Below are 21,842 nucleotides of genomic sequence, written 5' to 3'. Positions count from 1 at the left end.
ACCCTAAATTAACAGTCAATTTAGAGATTAAATTGAGAGTACGATTTCTCAGCACAATGACGGATTTAAAGACTGAACGAACTCACCCGATATTGTCTTCAAATGGACCGCATTATTAATTTAGACATTAGCAGACTACAGCGCAAATGCGTCTTTTGTTTATATTCAATATTAGTAATTGCAGCGAGAATCTGCAGCTGTAGGTCGTTATGTTATGGTAGCAACGGAACGAAGCGGACTATATATGTATTACCGTCATTGTTTTATTATACCAGCGTGTTTTCGCGCGTGTGCACAGAAACTGAGAACCTATCAATAAAATGGTTTAACTATTTCTCAGCATAATGACAGATTAAAAGACTAAACGAACTCACCCCATACTGTCTTCAAATGGATCCATGCCAAAGAAAAGTCATTATTCATCCTCTCAGAAAGCTTTTACTGAAAAACTTTTGGTCGCCTATCCTAGCATGACCTCTAGGTGGCAGTATCAGACCGTCCTTTCACTGATAAAAACTAGACCCTACGGTGCCGGATTACTTGCGTCGCCATGGTTGTCGCTTGCCGTAAAGAAGTTTACTCGATGTCGTAATCGTTTGGATTTGAAGCTCCAGCTTTTCCGCACCCCACCTAATGAAAAAGTCCAAATGGTGTGCAAACCATATGGCGGACATAGGTGCTCCGAATAGGAAAGTTGTAGAGCACATTCAGATGCATCGGTCGATGAAGTTTTGTGTTGATCTGACTTACGGTGTGGGAGTTATGACCTTTTAAACTATGACCCTTTGTTATAGCGCCACCATCTGGCCGACATAGGTGTTTTTTAGTGTCTGGGTAGTGGGATGCCATAGGAACCCACCTACCAAATTTGGTTGGTCTACAACTTATGGTTGCTGAGCCTCAGACCTTTCAGCGGAGAAAACTGCCACGCCCCAACTAAAAGGTCTAAATGGCGGGCAAACAATATGGCGGACATAGGTGGTGCCAATGACAAAGTTGTAGAGCACGTTGAGATGCATAGGTCGATGAAGTTCTGCGTTCATCTAACTTATGGTGCGGCAGTTATGGGCTTTTACGCAAAACCCTTTGTTATAGCGCCACCATCTGGCCGACGTACGTGATTTTTAGTGCCTGAGTAGTGGGGGCCCATAGGAACCCACCTGTCAAATTTGGTTGCTCCAGGACTTATGCTTGCTGAGCCTCAGACACTTTTAACGGAGAAAAATAATAATAATAATAATAATAAGAATAATTAAAGCCGCAAGCGGCGTTGGGAGGGGTCCAAGCATTGGCACCAGCGCGGCCCCTATGGAGCAATGTTAAAATGGCTTTGGCCTCACGATCATACGCCGTCACCCAACATATCTACTGAATATCATGAGGATCGTATAAAGTATTGATGATTTATGGCCAATTTTGTGCAAAGAGACGCTGTCGGATGAGTTAGTTGCGTCGCCATGGATGTGTCCTGGCCGCATCTCGTAAAGGCATTTGCTATGTTGTAATGCTTAGATGAGATGTGGTAACACTTAGATGGGATGTCGTAACACATATGTGGCCTGGCGTGTATGTACAGCTGCAGCGCTTCCATGCCGCAACAAAAAAAGGTGTTACACTAGTGTTGTCACAATACCAAAATTTGATACCGATACCAGGTTTAGTATCACAATAATTGATACTGAAACGATACTGATTCAATACTCGGTACCTAACGATAAAGAAATTACCTTAATAGATCAGAAACGTAATGTCCACAAGGGTTTACCTCATTTTCAAATTCACTATTCAAAGAAAACCTGGTTTATTAACAACCTTTAACCTGAAGACTGTTCAACATATCAATAAGCATATGACTATAGTGTTACAACAGTAAAATGCATATTTAAATGTATTATTTCATGTAACCAGTAATAGGAGAAAAGTAATTGTTTATTTGAAAGTGTTTTGGAAAATGACACAGAAAAGACTGGGAATCGCAAATAAAATGGCATGTGATGAGAAAAAGACCAAGTAAACATGTATGCAAAAAAAAATGTGAAAAGACAAATAAAAATCATGAACAAAATGGCAAGAGATTAGAAAACACCAAGTGAAAATCTCTGAAAATGAAACATGTGAAAGGGAAAATCACAAAGAAAAAAGACAAGAGATCACAAAAAGTTTAAGTAAATTTCTTTAATTGTAATATAAATAAAGAGAAAAATACAGAGTGAAATCATAAGTAAAATGGCAAGAGCAGAGAAACGCGAAGGGAAGTCTATATAATAGCTTTAATTTGTGTGAAAGAACTGGAAAGCGTATATACAGTGAGTGCCCAATTGGTAGTTTGTGAAATAAATGGGAAAATATACAGTGAGTGCTGCATTGCTACACTTTAAGTGACTGCTGCACAGCCTACCTGTTGCAAAGTGTGCACTGTTTGTTTCAACATCTTATTTTATGGGGCTTTGTGGGAACATATTCCAATGCACTATCATATGGGAAGGCGTCAAGATGGGGTCCATTTATGGAGATGCTGAAGTAGGCAGCCAGGTGTTGTTCCTTGAAGCTGGTTTCGGAGGTCTGTGTTCACCTGAGGATAAAGGAAAGAAAAAAGGAAAACCAGAAAGTGCAGTAATATAAAGAGAATGCGTAATTATTCGTTGTGCTTTTCAAAGTGATGCTCTTACCCTGTTCATCGTCAAGAAATCATGTTCATACTGGAAATGGGGTCAAGTAGTGCAATGTATTTACAGAATATAGTGTTGTTTGCCCAGAGATGGTATTTGTTGATATAATTGTGGTGCATATTGGTTTTCTATTTTCAAAATGTATCCCAAAATGTCTTCATGATTAGAAGAAATTTTTGGATAGCGCTTTCGATATTGCTTGTGTTGAAAGTGCTGTAACTGAAACAGGGATAGGTGTAGTCACTTGCCACATCTGTCCAAAATGTAAACAAGAGGGGAACATTTTACAGCCTGCTAACCTTGACAAGCCAGCTGTATTGTAATGTTAAGTTATATCTATCCTTACTAGCTAGGGTCTTTACCTGCTTGCTAATAACTTATTTGAAGAGTTGGGTCTTGGAGATTGACAGTGTTTTGTTAAGAACATAGGGAGAGGAACGTATGAGAGTTAAGTTTAATGCATCAGTTAGGGAAAAATGTCTGCAGAGGTGTTAATGAGACTAACCATTTGTGAACTGTGGATTGATTGTATTCAGGAATTAGACCAGCTGTGTTGTCTGTGGGGAAAAGCCAAGAACAAATCTTCCTCCTGTGCATGATCACGTTTTGAGTGTGCACGGAGAGGAGGGCCTATTCACAGATGGGCTGGGACAAATAAATCAATGTACCGGATTTACTGGAAAACATCCATAACAATACAGTTATGGAAACTGAAATATGTTTGCATTATTTGAATATCAATTTGATAAGCTGTGTTATCTTTGACATAGATATGGTCGATTAAGGTGGCCTTTTCAGTCGTTGCTTGTTTAACAAGTTGGGTGTATCCATGTTGCTGCATGAAATCTTGAACAGTTTGTGTAATGAAGAGGTTTTCATTGAAGTCGCCCATTATTATTTTGGTTCCCAAGAATGTGTCTAGATGATGAATCAAATGCAACAGTTTTGTTCTGAAAGTAACCAAACTGTAAGATGGTGGTCTGTAGAGGATGGCAACGTTTGCTTCCAGTGACTTTATGCTGAATGTTAAACATTCAATGTTTAGACATGGCAAATGGGTGATGTTGCAGTCTGCATCATTTTTAAAGTAAAGTCCAACACCACCATGCTGCTGTTTCTTTAGTTCCATGAAGATATGTTCAGTGTCATCATATGCAAGGCACCTTGGTTTGCTGTGAAATGAAAAGGTGTTGAGATGAGTGTCTTGGGTAGAATGTTGTTGTTGTAGCCATGTTTCTGTCACACAAATGACATCAGCTGCAAAATATCTGTGATCACATCGAATGTCTTCGATATGAGCAGAAAGTCCTTGAACATTGTGCAGAAAGATTCTGTAAGTTGTATTGAAGGATTGAAGTGGTGGCTCAATGAATGCAGGCATGTTTTGTATTGAAGTGTGAATTGTGTCATTAGCATATATAGCAGTGGCTTTAAAATCATCGATGATGAGTCCTTCTATAGATGTTACACGACTCAGTGCTACATATGCTTGTCCAGAGCTAAACATTTTGTTGAGAGAGACAACAGCTTTCTCCACTGTTAAACCTTGCACTTTGTGAACAGTGCAAGCCCAAGCTAACCTCAGAGCAAACTGACGTCTCACACCACCACTGTTTGTTATTTTGTCCTCTTCAGGCTCAATTGGTGTGGCTTTTTCCAGTCCAGGTTTGGAAGGTGGTTTCTTATTTCGAGCCATTTTTCCGACTTTTTCATCATCAAAGGTGACATATATCCTTGATGGGAAAGTGTCATCATCGTTGTAACATATGTCAGAAACTGTTCCAAAGACTCCATTTGCAAGTCCATCTGAAACATCAATGTTTTTCAGTAACATGACACGTGCATGTATGCCGAGATGCAGTGTATTTACCAAACAAGTATTGTAAACTTTGAGATGGTGTGTCATTTTTCTTTTCAGGCGACCAGTTTTAGCATCCCTGTCAAAATCTTGAGCTTCAATGGAAGTGGTATGAGGGCACATTTTGTGCAACATCTGAAAATTATGAGTGTCAACTTGTTGGTTTGTTGCATAAATGTGAAGATCTTCAGTGAATTCTCCTTCTCCCGTCTCACGACTTTTCAGCATGTTGATATCTTGTTGTTGCAGTGGTTGCTTTTTCTTGTGTGTTCTTAAGCGATTTAGCAACTGTGCAAAGTGTGTGTCTTTCTGTCTGACTATTTCTGTGAGTTCTGTTACAGCAAAATGATTTTGCCATAAGTTAACACCACTTGGTTGTGTATACAAGGGTTTTCCTTTGACTGGTGGCAATTGATATAGGTCCCCTACTGCAATGATAGACACTTTACCAAAAGAGGAATAGTCACCGGTTTGTTTGATCTGTCTTAACCGTCCGTGGATATACGTAAGAAGTTTATGATCAACCATTGAAATTTCATCAATAATCAGTATTTGGATCTTGTTGAGTTTGGCTCTCAAAGTATAAATTTTTTCTTCTGCAAGTGGTTGATATGGTAATGAGACATCTATTCCAATTGAAAAGCAATTGTGTATTGTAGCCGCATCAATGTTGTAAGCAGCAACACCAGTTGGAGCAGTGAGTAAGACATGCGTGTCATCTGGGTTTTCTGATAGCTGTGACAAGATACGAGATGCTTCATAATTGATTGCTTTTATCAGGTGGGACTTGCCTGTGCCAGCTCCTCCAGTGATAAAAACATAAAATGGATCTGGGTTTTCGTTGTTGAGTTTTTGTAAACACCAGTGCCGAATCTTGTAAAATAATTGCAGCTGTTTTTCATTTAGTGACCGTAGGAGACACATTGCAGTGTCCTTTTGCAACCCACAGAACCTAGGTTCGATACTGAGAGTGTTGCTTTTATCTGGCTGCAGATCAGGAAGGATTTCATCAGTTTCCTCTGTGTTTGTTACATGACTGGTTATTGCTTCCAAACACTGTAGACGTTGTAATTCTGATTCTGGGCAAATTAGCGACCATGCATCTTCTGGTGGTCCATCTCTGTTTAGATGTTCTTGAGCGTTGTCAATTTCGTCAGCTTCTTTTTCAAAGAGTTTTTGATTGGTGTCAACCAGGAATTTCACAGCCTTAAGTTCACTGTTGATGATTTGAACAAAGCCTGTGTGATAGAAGTCTTCAAATGTGTTGAAGTTTGGTGGTTTCAACTCAGAATCATTGTAATGCGGAAGGAATAACTGTAGAATACTGTGGTAATATTTCTCAGGATTTTTTGTGCGTGAGAAGCGGGCATAACGCACAACAGCAGCATCTGTGCGTGTCCTCTTCATCACAAATCCTAAGTCCTGATCCAGTTTTATGCTGTTAGGTGATGACTTGTCTGCTTTTGACAGAATTCTGTACTGTGATGCAAAGGTTGCCAAACACATTTCAGGAAATGCTTCTGTTTTTGGTCTTCCTTTGTATTTGTCTGTGATGCTGTTCATCCATATGCTGTTATTTTCAGTGTTGAGTCTTTTCTGAAGAAGATGAAGCGGAAGACTCATTTTGATGGGATGTTGACCAGTTGGAATGAACTGAACCTTTCTTGATCCCTCTTTGAGTCTCATGTTGGTTAGTCGGTATATACTCTCCTGTGCAGATACTTCTCGGTTATGAAGGTAAACACTGCCAAGTTTCCGCAAGGCAAGTTTAGCATCAATGTTATTTGAGGCCTCTTTTTGGGCTTGCTGTAGCAATAATCCCATTTCTCTCTCTTGCTTAGATATGTAAGATATTATATACACAATGCAAGAGTAGGCGTCAACAACATACTGAATGTCCATATTTGCATTCCAGCATCGGAGAAGTTGTGTGTTATACTGATTAACCCAAACATCAGATGGTTTTCTCTGTAAAACAACATTGGTTTTTTTGGTCATGCGTATGTATGCAGCTTCAAACAGCTCCTGGCATATACCAATAGATGCAAAGAGGGAATCTGCAGAATCAAAAGATATGTCAGTGTTCATGACAACTTGCCGTACCCTCTCCATAATCTGTCCTGCAAGTTCCATTGAAAGCCTTGGATGATTGGTTTGTTGTTGAGGTTGTGTTTGGTTAGGCTCACTAGGCATTTCTTCTTCAGAAATTTTATTCCTTGTGATGAAAGAGCTTTTTGATGGTGGCCGCGGGAAGTTAAAGCGACAGACAGTTTTGTTTTTTCTGCAGCTCTTTGAATGCCTTTTGCTGTGCTGTTGCACAGTAGAGACAATGTCGTGCATTTCCTTATCGTCAAGAGGTGGCATTTCACATGTCACATATTGATCGATAAATGCTACAACATCAGCATCATCGGCTTTATCAACTTGCGGTGCATTTTCAACCCAGAACAGACAATGTGTATGAGGTGAACCTCGTTGTTGAAATTCCACTCTGTAGAAGTAGTCAACAATTTTTCCAATTGGTTGAGCTGGTGACATGATGACATCTTTAAGGAAACAATGAAAGCGATGATCAAACATTCTGGCAGCTGTTACGGGATTCTTTCTCAAGAGATCACATCTCTCTGACCAGTCCAGATCATCAGCATTTATATGTTTTCCTTCTAGCCGGAGGAAAATTTGCAATGTCTCTTTCCATCGCATGTCAGCTGAAGAAAAGGAACAAAACCAGGTTGGGATTCCAAGCTGTCTAACCATAGCAAAAAGATCTTTCTGAACACTTTGCCAGAAAGCAGGTGTGCCTCTGATAGGTTTCATGAATTTGTATCCCTCGTCAAAATGGAGAATTGTTTGAAGTGAATCTTTGTTGATTAGCATGTCTGATGTAATTTTTCTGCCAGAGTCATATCCTTTTCTCAGTGCAATAGATACATTTGAGACCACTTGGTTAATCTCAGATAAATATTGTGCATAAAAAATGTAGTCCAGGTTTTTTGCAAATCTTCCATCTGCATTGAGTATGCGGTTATTGAAATATCTACATATGGTTAACTTTTCTCCTCTGGTATCGTTAAAAGTACCGGTTCCTTTGGGGAAAAGAACAGGGAAGCATTTTGCTTCATTGCCTTCATTGGTTAGTAATCTGACTGGGTTGTTGTCTTGTGCTGGGGCCAGTGACAAAATTCCATCGAAGTGCTGATCCATCACCTCTTGGACAATATCAACAGGTTGTAAACATGTATCATTGAACATTCCATGTTGCTGTGTATCATGTATTGATTCATCAATGTGTTCATCATCTGGTGTTGTTTCAGTGGATGCTTCATCATTAGTGTTTTCTGGATTAATCTCAGCACAGGTTTCATTGTCAAAAGATAGAGGGTTGTTGGGTTGTAGAATTTTGTTGAGTGGATTAATCCATTCATGGTTGAAGGTAATATCTTTGTACCATGGGTTATGTTGTTTCAAGTACGAGAAAGCTTTATGAATAGCAGCAGTGTTAACATATTGATATTCATAGTGGCCTTTGTATGTTAACTTTCTCTTTAATTTCACACGGATCATCAAATCATCATGCTCTGGTCTTGGAAGTACACTTGCAATCTGAGGGAGATTAGATGGTACACACGTGACAGGTCCATGAACACCATTTTGTCCTCCCTTTGGTAAAGCAAGCATCTTCATGAAAGGAATGTTTATTGCAATCAAGTGTTGTTCGAGTGAATTTAAGTTCTTCAGCTGTGGTGGAATAGGACTCAAAACCAAATTATTAGCAACACTTTCCGGAGGCATTCTTCCATCAAGAAGTTTTCTGTGACATGTGTAACAAATCCACAGTGTACTATTAGGATCTGTGCAGGTGCTTTCGCATTTGTGAAGGTATGTTTCAGTAATGCATTTACTGGCCAATGAAGCTGTAGCATTCCCTTTTTTTCCATATGTTTCTTTTTTACATTGTATGACTTGATGTTTAAACAACTGTCGATGGCATACAGAGCACACATATTGGGGACCAGTGCTAACCTTGTCTTTGAATTGCTGAACAATGTAGTCCATTTGTTGTCGTAGTTTCTTTGATTCAGTCCTTCTGGTAATATTGCACTGTTTCAGATTTGCCTTGTGTTGTTCATCGGTAGCATATTTGTCTATGCTGTACTGTTTTGTACTTGCACGGTGTTGGTCATGAGTGGCATATTTGTCTATGCTGCACTTTTTCTTATTTGCACGATGTTGTTCATCGGTGGCATATTTCTGTGCACTGTATTGTTTCACATTTGCCTGGTGTTGGGCATCAGTGGCATATTTCTGTGTACTGTACTGTTTGACATTTGCCTGGTGTTGGGCATCAGCGGCATATTTCTGTGCACTGTATTGTTTCACATTTGCCTGGTGTTGGGCATCAGTGGCATATTTCTGTGCACTGTACTGTTTGACATTTGCCTGGTGTTGGGCATCAGTGGCATATTTCTGTGCACTGTACTGTTTCACATTTGCCTGGTGTTGGGCATCAGTGGCATATTTCTGTGCACTGTACTGTTTGACATTTGCCTGGTGTTGGGCATCAATGGCATATTTCTGTGCACTGTACTGTTTCACATTTGTTTGGTGTTGGGCATCAGTGGCATATTTGTTTATGCTGCGTTGTTTGATAGTTTTCTTGTAGTGTTCATCTTCATTGTATCTTTTAATTCCTCTTTGATTTTTTGCATCTCGGAATTGTTTGTTCACTTCATATTGTTTGTTTTTTCTGTCAAGCTCACGTCGACTTGAAGAACTGCTTATCTGATGTGACTGTGGACAGTCATTGGATTTCTTGCAGAGTTTAGTGCATAGGTCAGACTTGTGTTGCTTAACGCATGTAACTACTTCATAATGAGATGCGTTGCAGTGTTTTAGGTATATCGCTGTGTCAATTGTCTTTTCATTTGTTGTGGAATACTTGAACCACTTGTTGTGACTGTATGTGAAAACATCAACTCCGAAGAGATCTGCAGCTGCTTGTATTTCCACCTCAGTTGCCCAAGTGTGAACATATTTCATGCGTGATGCTTTTATATAGTTTTCAACAGAAAAATATCCATGTCGGAGAATAGGAGCATATTGTAATGCGTTGGTTTCCATATGTTTAACCACAGCTAGTCGGATTTTTCTGTGATGACCTTCAGTTGCACTAATGGAAAATGACAACGCTCTGAAAAAGCAGTTCCCATCACCTACAATACCCTTTGTCTCGCAAGGATCACTCATTGGGACATTCCTTGGCACTGGTTCTTGTGTATGAACGTATTCAGGTGAGTTGTGGATGATGTTCATTTTTGAACAAAGTGATTTTTTTTGCTGCATAGTGAAAGGAGAGAATGTGAGACATGGGCTTTCCATTTCGTTGACAAAAACAACTTCATCTGCACTTGGATTAGGCATTGTTGGGTTGCTCTCAGACATGTTGTAATGTAACTGACATTGTACTGACCTGCTCAAATGTAGCATCAGCCTTTGAAATGGCTTTTGACAGCCCTTGCATACATCTAGGGAAGTCATTGTTATGGTATCACTGGTATTATTGGCTTCGTGTAGATTGTGGGATTTAGGACCTATATTTTGAATCTGGAGAAGATCTGTTCTTGTTGTTCCTGTGACTTCTACAGGATTACCCTGCAACTGTCTCTTCCTTGTAACTTTCATCTTTATTGCAGTGGCTTCAATTGGAGTGGCCTCTTTCGCTTTCTGACATGGTAGAGGTTGTTGTTCAACATGGTTTAGGCCTACATTGACCTCAGTTTGGTTATGTTTTTCCAGTTTTTGACGTTTGGGACCTTGCCATAGAGGTTGTTGGTCTGCGTGTTTCACAATTACTTCTTGATGCAAAGATTGGAAGTTGTAATGTAACTGACATTGTTTTGATCTGCGCAAATGTACCAGCAGCGTTTGAAATGGCTTTTCACAGCTGTTGCATACATCTGGCAAAGTTATGGCTACGGTGTCGCTGGTATTATTGGCTTCATCTAAATTGTGGGATTTTGGAGCATAATTTTGAATATGCACATTACTGGTTGTAGCTGCAAGCTTTGTTCTTTTCTGGTTTTCTGTGGCCTGTGTACATATGGTTTCAGTTGTTGTGGGAGAATCTGTTTCTGTGTTGTGTAAATCATTTCCAATGAGCTGAAACATTTGTGCTAAAGACCTAGGAGTCGTATACGTGCCAGTCTTATATGCATCCACCAAAACAATTGTTTTGTTAACATCAACATTAGAAACAGGAATGAGGCTTTCAAAATGATGGCCATTGTATGCCAACACCAATGGAACATCAGTATCTCTTGCATTTGCTGGATCTATTGCATCTGCAGATATTACATATATTGGACTATGAGCTTGAGCAGTTGTTGTTTTCCAAGGTGTGTTGAAAACAAGGATATCTTTCTTAGTAGTATGAGCACAACTAAGGATAGCCATATCACCAAAATAGTCAAGGTCATATTGGTTAGTTGTTTGCAAAGTTTGCCATGCTTCTCTCCACTGCTGTTCTGTATATATGTTTGGATAGTATGGAGATGCCTTAATTTTCTGTTCACCTACAGTATTCCAGACCTTTCTATAGTGCTCAGGCCTTTCTGGCAAATGTTCTGCAAAACATTGTCTTGCATTTATGTTATCAATAATAGATTCATACAAGCAATTACCATTGGCCTTGTTTGGATTGCCACTTCTAAGTTGGATACCATGCTGCTCTGCTATGCTAATTGCTGTCTCAAATATTGAGTGGCCTCCACCTACACCTCCTCTTATGTGGTTCTTTTTTATGGCGAGTACTGCGGCTGGTCTGTACCAAGTACCTTCATCTGTACCAAACTTCTGTTTCTGTACTAGTTGACTAGCCATCTCCTGTTTCAGTACTCTCTCAGTAGGCAACTCCTGCTTCTGTTCTGTCTGTGTAACACTGGTGTGTATGTTTCCCATCTTTCTCCTCCTTACTACCTTGTCCCTAACATCTTCCTGCTCTACAACTTCTCTGACCCTGTCAACTACTACCAGAGGCCTACGACCCACATGACGTGAACCAGCACCACTTAGCTTTTTGATGTGCGGAGATTTCTTCTCAGCCACAGACTTGGGTGCTGGCTCATGGACAGGTTTGACGTTCTGGCGGTAGCCCGAAGGGTAACATAGGACGTATGTGTCAAAGATGCGTTCCATCCTACCCCCACTGAGAATTCGCTGTAAAGACAAGTTGATGTTAGGAGTTAATTACATTGAATACTTACGGCCTACTTTTTTAGAAAATGTCATTGAACAGTTCTACAAAGTGTATACATCAACACAAACGTACTTGCTGTATGTCAACAAACAGTCCTTTGGCAGCATGCTGATGTATACAATGACGCCGGTCCCGAACCTGCATCCTTACATCTACAAACAAGGACAAATAACATGAGTTAAATGAAATATGGATCTCCAACGTAACAGTAACACATTGGCATGCAAGAATTACCTGGAACAGTAGGCAGCAGGTGTGTCCATTGGTCATGGTCGACATACTTCATTTTAACAGCTGCACAAAAGAACATACAGACGTATGGGTTTAGAAAAACAAAGGAAGAAAAAAGCCCAGACACAACATTGTTCAAATATTGGACACCATTAACACTGGACAATTTTATGTAACACACAGAGCAGTTATTACCTGGAAAGGGCCGATAGGATGTTGCTGAGCGCTGAGATGGAGCAACACACTGTGGCTGTGATGAACTACCATGCTTCTTCTTGTTTTTGTGGAAGCATCGTTTGAGTGTAGGATGCACTCTAAGTGGCACAGGATTGACAGGGGTGTGCAGGATGCTGTATGAAGTGTTCCAAATGAAGTCCGCAAGGAGAGGCATACCTTTGTCATCACTTAGGTGTACCAAATCCTGACACCAGAGATGCCTTAAACAAAAAGTAATGACAATAATAAATTCCCAGACAAACATGCATAAGAATGTACTATGTACTCCAAGAACAGTGATGTTGTATCCACAACTTCTTGGAACATACCTTTTGGATGGCTGGAAAACATCATTTGTTGAGAAATACCGCACTCCCATCTTTGCTGCAACTCGGTGATATTCCTGCTTTAGCAGAAGCTGGTATTCCAGTGTTGCATGTACATGTCGTATGGGAAAATCCACCACAAACACCTACAAATAACAAATTGCTATTAGCACTAAAACAAAAACTACTTAATGTCTGTGACTATTACTAGTCCCTTTGTGAACACATAACATTTTACTGAAGGACAGTATTGCCTTTGTCTGAGTGTTTATGATTTCACACATACCTTGTTTGGCCAGTGTTGCAATGCAACACTGAGGAGAGTCCCAAAGGCCCTGGCAGCCTCCTCAATAGTGCGACTTGAGGTCATGTTGTTCCCTGGAGCAAGCAGGCACACTGCATCTGGAGTACGTGGAGTATCACCAAGATGGGAGATCTCCAAACGCAGCGCTGTTGCATCTCCTCCAGGTGTGGCCATAAAACCAAAGGACAGCTGACCCTCTGGCATGTTCACAACTCCATCAGCAAAAGATCTGAGATGTGAATCGCCAACAACGAACACAAACTGCATAAAGAAAACACAAATCAAACATGTTACTACATAAGGGAAAACACAAATCAACATGTTAATAAATACGCCAATGAATGTTGTTACAACACCAAGTGATGTAACAACCTTGCATGTATCCAATTATGTTGTATGACATGGTATACAGTACATAACATAGTATTATATGCTATAGACTACATAAGGAACTTTTGTATACATCACCTCTTTCGCATTGGCGTGACAATTGTCAGGAAACACAGTCTTGTGTTGATGCCCAGTGATGTCTGACACAGGCCATCGGCGGACTTTATGACGTGAGCCACACCCTGCCATGGCTTAACAGGAAGAACTATATTAAATTGATGCCACATAAAAAACATAGCATTACTGCTGCTACCTGTTGTTTGCACATCAAAGTCATGCACACATGTGTTTGCCATGAACATGAAGGCCACTTAGTCCTTCCATTCATCTGATAATGTGCATTACAGCTTTTTTTAAAATACAGAGCAAACAACAACTTTCACCATTTAGCGCACCTGCCAAATCTGGCCAATCCTTGGCCATTTAGGGGGTACCCTATTTAAAGCTTTGTAACCCCAGATGTGAACACCACAGACACTTGAAAAATGACTTAAATAAAGGAAGACGTTTGTACCATGTACAATACTACCTTAGATTACTTTATATTCATAATTCTTAACGAAATAAAGTGCCACAAATGCAACTGTCTAGGCAAAAAATCTGAAATGAGTTTTTTAGTCTACAAAGAAATACTGGGAGATTGCATATATGCAACAGTATACCAAAAACCATAACATAAAATGTTATGGGATGTGTAGAATTACTACAGGGCTGGGTCCGTTTTGCCCGTCTGGTCCGATGAACGAGCTTAAACCGGTTTGATTTCATGCAAACTGACTGAACCGCCATTTGTCATTATGAGACGTTCTGGCAAATGAAAAAGTATACTACATGAGCAACCTGTGCCGATGGTCGCTAAATACAACTTGTATTGCATTAGTAATAAGCAATATGACAACGTGATTAATGTAATATTAAGTTTGTTTATAAACGGAGCCACTAATATCTGCGTGCAAAAAAAAACTCAGGCTGTGTGCAATTTAGTGCCGAGGCCGGCAACAAGGAGATAAAGTTTTATTATACAACGGGTTGGCTGAATACTCGATTCTGATTGGTCCAAGGGTGGGCATTATTTCTCAGTAAAGGAACAGGCTCGAATTTTAATAGAAAATCACTGCGCTACAAAATCCAGCATTCTAAATGTTTTAAACAGCAACAGTATGGCTAATCGTGGCTACAGACGCATTTCATGCGCATGTTAGTGAACGATTGCGTTTATTAACCGCTGTTTTGAATACAATTCAATAGTTAGCTAGCTAGCTAGCCGGGATAACAAGCATGTTGTCAGACCATTCTGACCTAAAACCTGAAAAAAATTTAATATTGGCTACCTGACGCGAACCTATCATAAAGCTAGCTGGCATTCAAAACCCGTTTCAGAGGGGGCGACCACACCATTTAAAAAAGCAAGACAGTGCTAGGGAGATTAATTTGATTGACTTGTGGTTTCATGCAGTTTTATTAAATAATGTAATGACGAAAATTATCTAAATTGGTGCTAATCGTATGGTATAAAACGAGAAGGAAGTATTTTTCCTTGGTAGAATCATAGTTTTCATACAATTAACGACCAGAGGTTTTTGGTTAACAACGGTGGAAATAGAAACCAACCAGAGTTTTTGCATAACCACTTGGGTCCAAATAGAAATTCCAACTAGCGTTTTGCTTGACAAAGGTAAAGCCTCTACACTCATTCATGTGCTCTTATTATGTTCCACTCGGGAGCGGCTGAGTCACGTGCGACACCTAGTGGTAATATTCGGTATTACAGGTCCGATCGGGTATTTGGCTAGCAAAGCGCTTTGAAAAATTTTACATTTTTCATTTTTCCAACCCTAATTACTACACATCTAACATGCAAAAACTCAGCAGTGTACCCAACGTCTCCAAATCTACCCAAAATGTCTGAATTATGCATTGCTGTAGCCTAAATCACAACACATTCCCAGATTTCACTACAAATCAACTTTACCGAAGGAACTCACTGTGCATCATTTTCAAGTGGTAATTACAAGCTTTCTGTCGGTACAGTGGTCTAAAATAGCCAGGGGTCCAGAAACAAATCCAAAATCACAACAAATCCAAATCCAAAGAAAACTGTCAGTTACGCTGACCTATAAAACGCTATTCTAAAAGAAACATTACATCGTTAGAAAGCCTATGCTCTCACCTAGTGAAGAAATGAATTGTCAGTCATTCAGACTACTAAAAAAGGGGACAACGCCGTAAAGAACGCGTGTGGCATTAAGCACAGGTATTTTGGAAGGTACCCAGACATCAGATATGCGCATATATTTCACAAACGGATTGTCCAAGACAATTATATATTAGACCACACAGAATCAAAAGGGACATCTCTATGCGTAAAAGCAATGGCAAGGTTGTATATGCATACATTATTTAGTCGCAGATATCGACTGTAGAATGACATGGTATGATTTCGTAAAACGTATATATATATATATATATACTGCATTTCGTTGTCGCAGTACTATACAGATTGTAACAGTTTTATATAGCCTCACATGACACATTCATTATGTTTTCATGCAAACATACTTTCATGTCTTGACATCCGAGGCGACTGAATGCATTCACATTACACAAATAACTGTAAACAACATTTATAGCACTTTTTGTGTAATTTGTATTTGTTCTAATACTGTAGCTTTATTCTTTAGCCTAGTTGGCTTTGTAGAGGTTAGGTCAGAATAGTGTTCACTGTGTGAACTAAACTGTGGTCTTGGCTAGAAATAGCTGTACAAAATAAGTATTCTATTTTATTGAGCCTGTGTTTTGTAATTGTCCATGACCATGAAAAGCACATTTTGCAGCGTCCGCCAAATAAATGTAATGCACTGTAATATAGCAGAAAACATGCACACATCATAAAAATTTTGTTGTTGAATTGATTAATTCGACTCCCATCGTCTTTTCCATATAATCGCAAAATGACAAGAATAAATACAATGAAAACGCGGACTTGCGTGAAATTTCTAACGGATATTGCAGTGGTACACTCACCGTTTGCTTTCATGTTTTTTAGACTCCTTCAAACGTACTGCTAGCGGAGCAGCTAAATACTTGAGGCTAAATACTTGAGTGCAATAAAATTATGGCACTTTGCAAAAGCAAAAGGGACGATTGCTAGCATTAACCTGTTATTTTACCCTGACAAAAAGTGCGGAAGGTGATCTTTCCCTGTTTGATTTTACTGTATATGTAAAGTAAATTACGCACAACTACCACATACCTCACATAACTGTGTCAAACGTTTTGAGTCCGTTATAAGGGGCTAAGAAACAAAATCCAGATGGAAATATTTAGCAACCGAATTAAAGCGTTTGCATGTTTTACTAAATAATATGCTGTCCGAGCACGAATGCTTAATAATTTAGACCCTGGTCCTGTGGTGGAAATGCACTGAGATCCTAAAAAGGTTCCCAGTTTCTGCGGCAGAAACGTGGCTAAAGGCAGCTTTGAGCCGTGTACTGCAAGGCGGATTACACAGTTGGGCGCAGTATATGTATTCGCCTCCGGGCGGCGGTGTAATGATACGTGTGGACGGGGCCTAGCAGCCAAGTAAACGTTGACCGACTATTTTTTATGATCTGAGTACATTAGCAAACGGTGCAAAAGTACCTGCATAAACAGTTGATAACAGAGAGTTTTGGCACATTCGTTGCAAAACATTTAGCCAAGGTAGGAAGCTATTCGCCAAACAATGAAAACGAGAAACTTACCCCAGGCCTGGTTTGTCAAAGCTGGTCTTCAAGTAAAACTTTGGTCGTTCGTTAACGTGTCGATTCCAATTGCCTTAATAAACAAATGTTTTCATATAAATTGGACTACCAATGTTTACTATTAACTTTTTAATTCAACGATGAGAGATATACTGGTTTCACAAGGAAAACTACCTCAAACGAAGGCGCCTGCTAAGTAGCTACCCAAAAGTGAAATGGCAGCAACTGGACGCCCAAATATACTCACTCCCATTTCTCCCCTTTTGAGACGCGCTAGCAATTAAAAATGCTCATTAAAATGTAATCAATCTAATTAAAAATGCACTATTGTTAATATAATTGGGCGCTTTTAATGCAAAGTGGTCATCATTGCATGTCAATGCATGAACGCGGCAGATCTCCGTTCCACAGGACAGCTATTTACACGTCTGGCCGGTCCGGAGGACAGGCATTCACACGTCTGGGTACCACCACTCAGTGCGCGCTGCCTAACAATCATAATAGTCTATGCTGCTGCATACCATCTTTTCTTCAACATCATTCCAAAACTTTTATTAGTTGGGTTGATAGGGACGGCATAAGTTCGTAGAAGGCAATGCACGAGCATTTACTGATACATTACATTGCATTCATTTGGCAGACGCTTTTATCCAAAGCGACATACAAAAAGTGCATTTAATGGTCATAGACAACTGCTAAACACAGGTTCAGTAAGGCACACAGGTTCAGTAAGGTAACCCGACATATATATGAGACGCTGTTTGTGCGTCATCCAAAAACGGTTGAATAAATGAACAGTTTATGAGTAATACAAACGTTTTATTGACAGTTTCTTTGAGTGACCACAATTTGCCACGCATAACCTACGGCGGTACTCCTGCGGGGCGCCGTGGGATATATATATATATATATATATATATATATATATATATATATATATATATATATATATATATACATACACTACCTCTTCTTCAACATCATTTCGATACGTTTATTTGTTTCATTCATAGGGAAGGCATAAGTTTGTGGAAAGCAATGCACGCGCATTTCCGCAGATACCAGCCCTCGCCTTTCACTTTATTTTACTTCTACCAGTATGCTTTCGTTATACACACACATATATATATATAATATAGCAGAAAACATGCACACATCATAAAAATTTTGTTGTTGAATTGATTAATTCGACTCTCGTCGTCATTTCCATATAATCGCAAAATGACAAGAATAAATACAATGAAAACGCGGACTTGCGTGAAATTTTTAACGGATATTGCAGTGGTACACTCACCGTTTGCTTTCATGTATTTTAGACTCCTTCAAACATACTGCTAGCGGAGCAGCTAAATACTTGAGGCTAAATACTTGACTGCAATAAAATTAAGGCATTTAGCAAAAGCAAAAGGGACGATTGCTAGAATTAACCTGTTATTTTACCCTGACAAAAAGTGCGGAAGGCGATTTTTCCCGTTTGATTTTACTGTATATGCAAAGTAAATTACGCAGAACTACCACATACCTCACATAACTGTGTCAAACGTTTTGAGTCCGTTATAAGGGGCTAAGAAACAAAATCCGAATTAGATTCAGCAACCGAATTAAAGAGGTTGCATGTTTTGCTACATAATATGCTGCCCGAGCCGGAATGCTTAATAGTTTATAAAAACAGACTTGATGCTAAAGCAAGAAAAGAACAGAAGAGCATACATGTTATAATCCTCAATCTTAATTTCTCATCTGTTCCAAGAAGTTGGCAGGCTATAACCAAAAGTAGGCTACTGCGCAACATAACATACAAGTTTGAATTGAAATTTATTTATTTAATTTTTTTTAAGTACCGAGGAAGTGCTAAAGTTTTGGTATATCGTGCAACACTACGTCAGACACATATTCCAATCCATTGCTCAGTTTAGCAGAGAATGCACATTTCAGAGCGCCTCAGAGACAGATAGAATAATAACACATAAATACACGTTTCAAATAATAAAGACGACATTGAGAAATTGAACTAAACAGGGCGACAAAGCAACAGGTGTGGTATTACGCACAGCTATTTTTGAAAATAGCCGACATTTCACAAACGGATTATCCAAGACAATATATGACCACTCAGTCGCAAATGGGACATCTCTACGTGTAAAACCAGTGGTATTACGCTCTTATATGAATATATATATATATATATATATATATATATATATATATATATATATATATATACATATACATACTCCAGAACTACCGAACGTCGGACTATTCAAATACCGAACCGTTTCTTGTTATTGATTTATTTATTTTTTTTTGAAGTACCGAGGAAGTGCTGAAGTTTTGGTATACCGTGCAACACTACGTCAGACACATATTCCAATCCATTGCTCAGTTTAGCAGAGAATGCACATTTCAGAGCGCCTCAGAGACAGATAGAATAATAACACATAAATACACATTTCAAATAATCAATACGACATTGAGAAATTGAGCTAAAAAGGGCGACAAAGCAACAGGTGTGGTATTACGCACAGCTATTTTAGCCTAGTTGGCTTTGTAGAGGTAAGGTCAGAATAGTGTTCACTGTGTGAACTAAACTGTGCTCTTGGCTAGAAATAGCTGTACAAAATAAGTCTTCTATTTTATTGAGCCTGTGTTTTGTAGTTGTCCATGACCATGAAAAGCACATTTTGCAGCGTCCGCCAAATTAATGCAATGCACTGTAATATAGCAGAAAACATGCACACATCATAAAAATTTTGTTCTTGAATTGATTAATTCGACTCTCGTCGTCATTTCCATATGATCGCAAAATGACAAGAATAAATACAATGAAAACGCGGACTTGTGTGAATTTTTTAACGGATATTGCAGTGGTACACTCACCGTTTGCTTTCATGTATTTTAGACTCCTTCAAACATACTGCTACCGGAGCAGCTAAATACTTGAGGCTAAATACTTGACTGCAATAAAATTAAGGCATTTTGCAAAAGCAAAAGGGACTATTGCTAGAATTAACCTGTTATTTTACCCTGACAAAAAGTGCGGAAGGCGATTTTTCCCCGTTTGATTTTACTGTATATGCAAAGTAAATTACGCAGAACTACCACATACCTCACATAACTGTGTCAAACGTTTTGAGTTCGTTATAAGGGGCTAAGAAACAAAATCCGGATGGAAATATGCAGCAACCGAATTAAAGCGTTTGCATGTTTTGCTACATAATATGCTGCCCGAGCAGGAATGCTTCATAGTTTATAAAAACAGACTTGATGCTAAAGCAAGAAAAGAACAGAAGAGCATACATGTTATAATCCTCAATCTTAATTTCTCATCTGTTCCAAGAAGTTGGCGGGCTATAACCAAAAGTAGGCTACTGCGCAACATAACATAAAAGTTTGAATTGAAGTAATAATAATGAAAATAATAAATCACAGCGGCACATCTTTACTTGATCAATGAGAAAAGTTCAGCGCTGCTAGGCCCACCGCCAAAGTTCCTGTACTTTTGGAAAGTACTACCCGCCGAGCAGGGACATTTTTGGGGGTAAAATAATTTAGACCCTGGTCCTGTGGTGGAAATGCACTGATATCCTAAAAAGGTTCCCAGTTTCTGCGGCAGAAACGTGGCTAAAGGCAGCTTTGAGCCGCGTACTGCAAGGCGGATTACACAGTTGGGCACAGTATATGTATTCGCCTCCGGGCGGCGGTGTAATGATACGTGTGGACGGGGCCTAGCAGCCAAGTTAACGTTGACCGACTATTTTTTATGATCTGAGTACATTATAGTACAGTAGCAAACGGTGCAAAAGTAGCTGCATAAACAGTTGATTACAGTGAGTTTTGGCACATACGTTGCAAAACACGTAGCCATGGTAGGAAGCTATTCGCCAAACAATGAAAACGATGAACTTACCCCAGGCCTGGTTTGTCAACGCTGGTCTTCAATTAAAACTGGTCGTTCGTTAACGTGTCGATTCCAATTGCCTTAATAAACAAATGTTTTAATATAAAGTGGACTACCAATGTTTACTATTTACTTTTTAATTCAACGATGAGAGATATACTGGTTTCACAAGGAAAACTACCTCAAACGAAGGCGCCTGCTAAGTAGCTACCCAAAAGTGAAATGGCAGCAACTGGACGCCCAAATGTACTCACTCCCATTTATCCCATTTTGAGACGCGCTGGCAATTAAAAATGCTAATTAAAATTTAATCAATCTAATTAAAATGCACTATTGTTAATATAATTTGGCGCTTTTAATGCAAAGTGGTCATCATTGCATGTGAATGCATGAACGCGGCAGATCTCCGCTCCACAGGACAGCTATTTACACGTCTGGCCGGTCCGGAGGACAGGCATTCACACGTCTGGGTACCACCACTCAGTGCGCGCTGCCTAACAATCATAATAGTCTATGCTGCTGCATACCATCTTTTCTTCAACATCATTCCAAAACTTTTATTAGTTGGGTTGATAGGGACGGCATAAGTTCGTAGAAGGCAATGCACGAGCATTTACTGATACATTACATTACATTCATTTGGCAGACGCTTTCATCCAAAAAAGTGCATTTCATGGTCATAGACAACTGCTAAACACAGGTTCAGTAAGGCACACAGGTTCAGTAAGGTAACCCGACCTATATATGAGACGCTGTTTGTGCGTCATCCAAAAACGGTTGAATAAATGAACAGTTTATGAGTAATACAAACGTTTTATTGACAGTTTCTTTGAGTGACCACAATGTGCCACGCATAACCTAGGATATATATATATATATATATATATATATATATATATATATATAAATACTACCTTTTCTTCAACATCATTTCGATACGTTTATTTGTTTC

General features: G+C 39.3%; 1 protein-coding gene across 1 annotated transcript; it reads right to left on the bottom strand.

Annotated features, from left to right (window-relative positions):
• Nucleotides 1–2,488: 2,488 nt before the first annotated feature.
• LOC118225755 lies at nucleotides 2,489–20,940 on the bottom strand. Its single transcript, XM_035414656.1, has 9 exons — nucleotides 20,900–20,940; nucleotides 13,328–13,440; nucleotides 12,842–13,120; nucleotides 12,559–12,701; nucleotides 12,209–12,450; nucleotides 12,017–12,076; nucleotides 11,855–11,934; nucleotides 11,575–11,742; nucleotides 2,489–2,572 (listed from the first exon to the last, which is right to left on the bottom strand). The coding sequence occupies exons 2-9, from the start codon at nucleotides 13,436–13,438 to the stop codon at nucleotides 2,489–2,491; spliced, it is 1,167 nt and encodes a 388-aa protein (XP_035270547.1). The 5' UTR covers nucleotides 13,439–13,440; nucleotides 20,900–20,940.
• Nucleotides 20,941–21,842: the final 902 nt, after the last annotated feature.

Source organism: Anguilla anguilla, chromosome 4 (genome assembly GCF_013347855.1).
Source record: "Anguilla anguilla isolate fAngAng1 chromosome 4, fAngAng1.pri, whole genome shotgun sequence".
Classification (NCBI taxonomy): Eukaryota; Metazoa; Chordata; class Actinopteri; order Anguilliformes; family Anguillidae; genus Anguilla; species Anguilla anguilla.
This window is presented reverse-complemented; position numbering and strand designations above follow the sequence as displayed.

Coding starts and splice junctions, on each gene's coding strand:
- LOC118225755 (XM_035414656.1), bottom strand. CDS start 13,438: ATGGCAGGGTGTGGCTCACGTCATAAAGTCCGCCGATGGCCTGTGTCA. Junction 13,121..13,327: donor GTCACGCCAATGCGAAAGAG/GTGATGTATACA, acceptor TTCTTTATGCAG/TTTGTGTTCGTTGTTGGCGA. Junction 12,077..12,208: donor ATCCTATCGGCCCTTTCCAG/GTAATAACTGCT, acceptor TCTTTTGTGCAG/CTGTTAAAATGAAGTATGTC.